The 6,108-nt window shown below is 28.5% G+C and overlaps 1 protein-coding gene across 1 annotated transcript; it reads right to left on the bottom strand.

The window, feature by feature from the left end:
* Positions 1-3,519: 3,519 nt before the first annotated feature.
* On the bottom strand, positions 3,520-5,854 carry LOC124845317 (wound-responsive protein-like protein). The gene is made up of 2 exons (XM_047322397.2): positions 5,697-5,854; positions 3,520-3,776 (listed from the first exon to the last, which is right to left on the bottom strand). Exons 1-2 carry the CDS (start codon positions 5,765-5,767, stop codon positions 3,704-3,706), a joined length of 144 nt encoding a protein of 47 aa, XP_047178353.1. The 5' UTR covers positions 5,768-5,854; the 3' UTR covers positions 3,520-3,703.
* Positions 5,855-6,108: the final 254 nt, after the last annotated feature.

Here is a 6,108-nt window from a genome sequence, read left to right as displayed (position 1 = left end):
AAGGATTTTACCCTATCATACTTTAGGGGAAATATGGTTCTATTTTATTTCTCTATGATAGTGAACTTCATGGGATTGTGAGATAGTACTATGTCAAATGCAGAATCTTTGAGTCTATTCAATACATGTGTCTCAAATGTTTAAGTCTTGAGAGCCATGAGGGTTGAGCTTGTGGGAATGTGTTTATGTGCTGCCAGTGAGGACATGTGTTGTTTAGACATTTGATTCTTGTTAAATATATTGTAGATTATTGAGTCAGTTGGTTGATCTGATTGGTAATATTTCTAATTTGTGTATTGTTAAGCCATTTGAGTTTATTAGTGATGTGGTAAATGAGTTATTATGATGGTATGTTATATGAGAAGTTGGATGTGTAATTTAGAAGAAAAAGTTTAGTTGAAATTATATATATATATATATATATATATATATGTGTGTGTGTGTGTGTGTGTGTGTGTGTGTGTCTTATTATAGTTGTTATAGCTTATTTATTTTTGGTTTGATTTGTGGTTTGTTCACTTACTATGTATATTTAAACAGAAGATAATGTTGGTGGAAAAAATAAGCAAGAGTGAGACTCTTTATTGAAATATTATATACGTTTTGTATATACTCTATTAACTTATGTTATATGTTTTTATTATGATTTCTCAGGATTTATATATTATATAATACAAAAATATTAAAAAAATAAAAAAATTGTAATTAAAATAGTTAATCAATAAAAATGTTTCATTAGTTTAAAAGTAAATTTGAAAAATTAAAGTTATGAACACCATAAAATACATTTTTAACTATAAAATAAAATGAAAAATATCATAAAATTACGCTTTTAAATATTTTATCATATAATTTATCATATAATTTTATCAACTTAACCTACCTATGTGTTAGTCTTTCGATTTTAAATTTTAATTTTTCAAATAATCTAGATACTTAAAAATATTTTTAAATCATAGGTTAGATTAGTGATAAATAATTCATATAGTTACGTAATATTATTTATAATTATCTTTTTATTCATATTTTAATTTAGGTTCAATTGGTCATTTGGTTACTTACTTTCAGTATGTCTATTTAATATTCACTTTTAAAAAAGTTTCAACTTCATCCCCAAATGGTTTAATGTGTATCAATCAAGTCATCTCTATTAACTTTTCACATACGGCGTCAATTGTATGGTAATGTCGCAAAACAAAAGATTTATGTATAACAATTTATAAATGCATAGTGCAAATTGGGTTGTTGAGGTGTGATTTCAATGGTGAATTTTGAAGTTTAAGGTTTACCCTGCTTCTATGTGTACTATGTTCTTCTGTATCCACTTTGTTATTCACAATTACCATCCCCTTCTTCACTAGGCTGAGGCAGATCCTCTCCCTCCTAGGCAACATAAGTTGAACCCTCCATATTACCTTCTTTAGAGTACCCATCTCCTTCCACATTAACTTCTTTACAATGACCCTCTCTCTTTATCAAGTTCTTCTTCACAATCACACTCTCTCTCCACATCATGTAAAACATATAAAATACTAACCCTAAATTATGCAATAGGCACAATACCACAACAATGTAAAAAAACGTAAAATGACACACAATCACGTACATTCAACACAAGCGTACCTTGAATCTTCAATCCAACCCACAATAAAACTTTGATTCTACACTTTCACTTCGTTGGGAACTGAATCTCAATTTTTCTTCCCCTCTTTGTTGTCGAATCCATAATTTCCTTTGTGCTCATAGTTGTGTAAATTCCTAATTTAGTACCATATCAAATTTTTTTTTATTTTATGAGCACTCCTAATTTCCACATCATTTTCCCTTCTTGAAAATATAAAATGATCATAGAATACTTTTTTAATAATATTATTGAACGATATAGAGATATGTTTTCAAATATATTTCACGATACAGAGCAAAATTATTTTTGAAATATTTTTAATTGTTATTACCATGTTTATTTTTTATAAATATGTACAAAGTTAATTTCAATCTAATAAGATAATAATATCATAAATAAAAATAGTTTTATATGCTACAATTTTTTTCAGGGGAGACTCCTCGAAAATATTAATTTCTATAATTTCATTTTAGTTAGTAATTTTTTTATATAAAATTCAATTCTAAGTATTTTTATAATTTAGTTGTAATGAATTGATAATATCATAAATTTATAAAGATATAATTATATTTATAATGTACCTTTTCTCTTTCTTTTTCTTTTTTTTACTTCTTTTCATCTTTCTCTCACTAGAAATCTTTCTCTCTTTTTCTTTAATTTTTTTTTTAACTTTATTTCCTTTAGAGTTGGATCGCATCTCACACTAGATCTCACCCTAGAAGAGGGGTTACATATCATTTTTATTTGATCAAATTTTCGAACAAACTATTAAAAATTTCTCGGTGTTCTTTTTATGATTAGTTTGTTATCAATATTAATAAACTTAGAGAAGTATCATATAAGGTTAATATAAGAATGACAAAAGAATTGGTACCCACAAATATGAGTAAAACCTCCTATACGGATACCAAATTGATATAATTAATAATATCTCTTAATAATAAATATGAATATTTAAATACTTATTTACTGGTAAGACCATTACGGGTATCATAGTATCTAATTCACATATATTCGTTATTCATTAATAATTATTAATAGTATCTAATTCACATATATTCGTTATTCACTAATAATTATTACTACTGAAAGAAATATTAATATGAAATAATTATTTAAAATTTAACTTTATATATTTCTATTCTTTTATTTAAAACTTACGAAATTAAAGTTACTTTATTAGAGATTAATATTTTAAAATTTATATTTTAACACAAATCATTTATATTTATAATATTTCAGTGAGCAATTTGATAAAAAAAATTAAATATTTTATCTAAATTTATATTTTAAAGTTTTTTTATATAATTTTATTTAAAATTACAAAAATAAAACATAAAAATATGTAGATTTTTTTACAGATACTCAGGACAGGTAGAAAAACAAAATTTTGTTTGAATATTTTGCGACAGTTATAATTATACTATTTGTTTGGAAGTTGCTATATTGAATAAAGGAAGTTATTATTTTGAAGAGTGGAAGAAGTTATTGTTTTTGTAATGTTTGAACATATTTGACTTTGAAGAGCTTGAGATAAATACTCATTGAGACGAGACATCTATATTTCAATGAATGATGTCATCATGAGATAAATTAGTTCAAAATGTAGTTGTTTTAATTAGTTTGAATGACTTAAGTTAAATAGGAATGAGTGATAATATTTCGACAAATTATAATAACATGAAGTTGAATTTTTAGAATTTTCACTCGAGAAAAAAAAAACAAAAATTCAGATTTTATTTTCAAAATAAAAATAAAAACAAAAATAATGGTGCAATTTTATTTATGATTATTCCTTTTAAACATTTGTATTTATGTAAAAAATTTCAAAAAGACCGAAAGTCTCTAAGGTGAGGTGACCACGAAGTATAGGGTATTCAAATAACTCTACTGGCTGCGTTCAAATTGTGAACACACTATTTCATTCCAAGCATATCCAAAATCAAACCACTACAATAACAAACTCTGGAATCACATCATGTAACTCAGAACACAATCAAAACAATCTTCAATTACATAGCTGCAACACAAAACCTACCACATACTTTCATTCCTCAACCCAATGAAAACAACTTGTTATCACTCTGTCATTATAGGTTTGTTCTCACTGGCTTTAGGTTTATGCTCTTTTGGCTTCTGCTCCTCTGTTTTCCTGAGACAAAACAATTTCACCAACCTTCAATATAATCTCGAAAACAAGAACAACACATCGCTGTATAGTACAAAAAATTTAACACATCATGTCATCACGCAACACTAAGGCGCATTTATTATAAATGACAATCTGTAACAACTTCTTATAGTTTATAAAACTGTGTAGTTTCGGAATTGAAGTTCGTAACACAAAGTGTTCAATGATATAAGGAATGATTAAAAATTTGTTAAATTGATTTCATTTTACACACATTCAAAGAGGTCAAACATAGAAGCAAGATTTTGTTTCTTTCACGTAAACTTTCGGTTCCGTTCAGATAAAAACACACAAATAATTTACTTCAAAAACTGTTTCTCAGAAGTTTGTATTTATTTTGAGATAACAAAACTAAGACATTTGTCAGAATTATATAAAAAATGTCTGCTTCAAAAAAATGCAAGAGTGGATGTATGGAGAACAGCAGGATGAACCAAAGGTAAGAAGATGCTAAGATCAATCATTTGTAGCAACGCTAGTAAAGATATAGACAAATTTGTGAACATGCCGAACAAAATGAAAAATACTGACATCGAACTGCACACTAATAATCATCAAGCCATGACCGCACGAACAATTACATGAAGTCAAATTTGATAATAGGTTCTTGTCAACTAGTTTAGAGACATCAGAATGAGCAATTAATAGGAAACAGGATTACAAAATTTTCATTATTACAAAGTCTATAACCAATTTTCCCCGGCAATGAAACCAAACATAACGACCACAAGAAATAAAACAAACTAGTGTTATATGTACGTGTACGGTATACTAGATAAGAAAAAATGACACAATTCATCCTTGTTAGCAAGTGTACCAGTTGGGAACAGAAATTCAAAAAAATGATATACTTTACCCAATCAACAATTCCAAATCAAACTTCTCAGAATTTTATTCAGTGAATTGGAATACCTCAAGCAGCCAAAGAAAAACTCCTTCAGTGAATGCAAAATTTCACATTTGAGTTATCCAAATCCAATAGCTGGCTGGCCCCACGTAATAGATTAAGAATAGTTAATTTTTTACTTGCTAGATACAACATCTATAGGCCTAGGCCTACTTATCCCTTTCTTTCTAGCAGTGTATAAATGGCAGATGGCAGAAGTACAAGATACCTCCGTATACACACAATTCCAGGCTATAGCACCACCACCAGGGTGTACCTCCCTAACAAATTAGCTACGGTGCAGTAGAAAAGATCCAAGCATGCAATTCCACTATGGCAGCTATGCTGCCTCCATTTAACAACATTGCATCCAAAATCTATCCAATTGTCATTCTCACAGCAGGTTTTAGTGATAATCCTTTGGTCAATATTTCAATATATCGAATTGCAGATGCCCTCATGAGCAAAAACGGAAGTCGCATAACATTTCATTTGCAATCATAAAATTTAACTGAATGAATTTAAAAAATATTACCACATGAAGCTATGCCAAGTCACTTGCCCAAGATTGAAAGTCTTTAGCTTTCATTTTCTGATAAAGAAAAGAAACCCACTATGCCCAGAACTCTTCCCAAAACCGCCCAAAAACACGACTTGTTGTCGCACAAAGCATGTTTAAGCGTCTGTTTTCTTTTTTCTCTCTTATTTTAATAGCAAGTACAGAGAAGGATACGCCAAACACAGAAACTAAAACAGATATATATATATATATATATATATATATATATATATATATATATATATATATATATATATATATACACACACACACAATAAATAAAATAAAATTATATATATAGACACACAAATAAAACGAACTTAGCACAAACAAGAAAATGGTATTGGCTCAAAAATCACAGGCAGATAAGAAAAGACGAAAATTCAATATAATCACATTCGAATTCCTCACAGAAAGAAAGAGAGAAAGCACGAACCTCTTGTCGGAGGAGCCACCCTTCTGGCTAAGGAAGGATCGGAAAAGTGGAGAGTTAACGTCGTAAATCATTTTCGTTTTCTGATGGCAAAGATGAAAACCCTAGTTCTTTCTTTCTCTACGCTTCGCGGTTTCTGCAACTTTCCACATTTATGGTAGTTCAAGAGCCCGACGACACCGTTTTGTGTTACTGGACCTGCATTTGGGCTAAACTCCTACATTCTAGGCCCACGTTAATATAAGACACCGCCTTTGTATTTCTATTACTTTTCTTTTTTATTTAAGATGTATCATTGTTTATTTATGTTGATTCTTTTTTAAACCTTTACGAAACCTAACATTACAAACAAAACCTACTACTTTAATTGATATCAGTAGAACAAAGGCACTTTCAATCTTTTGAGAAAACAAAA

This window comes from Vigna umbellata, chromosome 5, assembly GCF_029865625.1.
Source record: "Vigna umbellata cultivar VRB3 chromosome 5, Vumbellata_1.0, whole genome shotgun sequence".
NCBI classification, from domain to species: Eukaryota; Viridiplantae; Streptophyta; class Magnoliopsida; order Fabales; family Fabaceae; genus Vigna; species Vigna umbellata.
Note: the sequence above shows the minus strand (reverse complement) of the source record. Positions and strands in the feature narration are given on the sequence as shown.

Excerpts from the sequence above, each read along its gene's own strand:
- LOC124845317 (XM_047322397.2), bottom strand. The coding sequence starts at position 5,767 with ATGATTTACGACGTTAACTCTCCACTTTTCCGATCCTTCCTTAGCCAG. Across the intron at positions 3,777-5,696 it reads GGTGGCTCCTCCGACAAGAG|GAAAACAGAGGAGCAGAAGC; the intron begins GTTCGTGCTTTC and ends GTTTTGTCTCAG.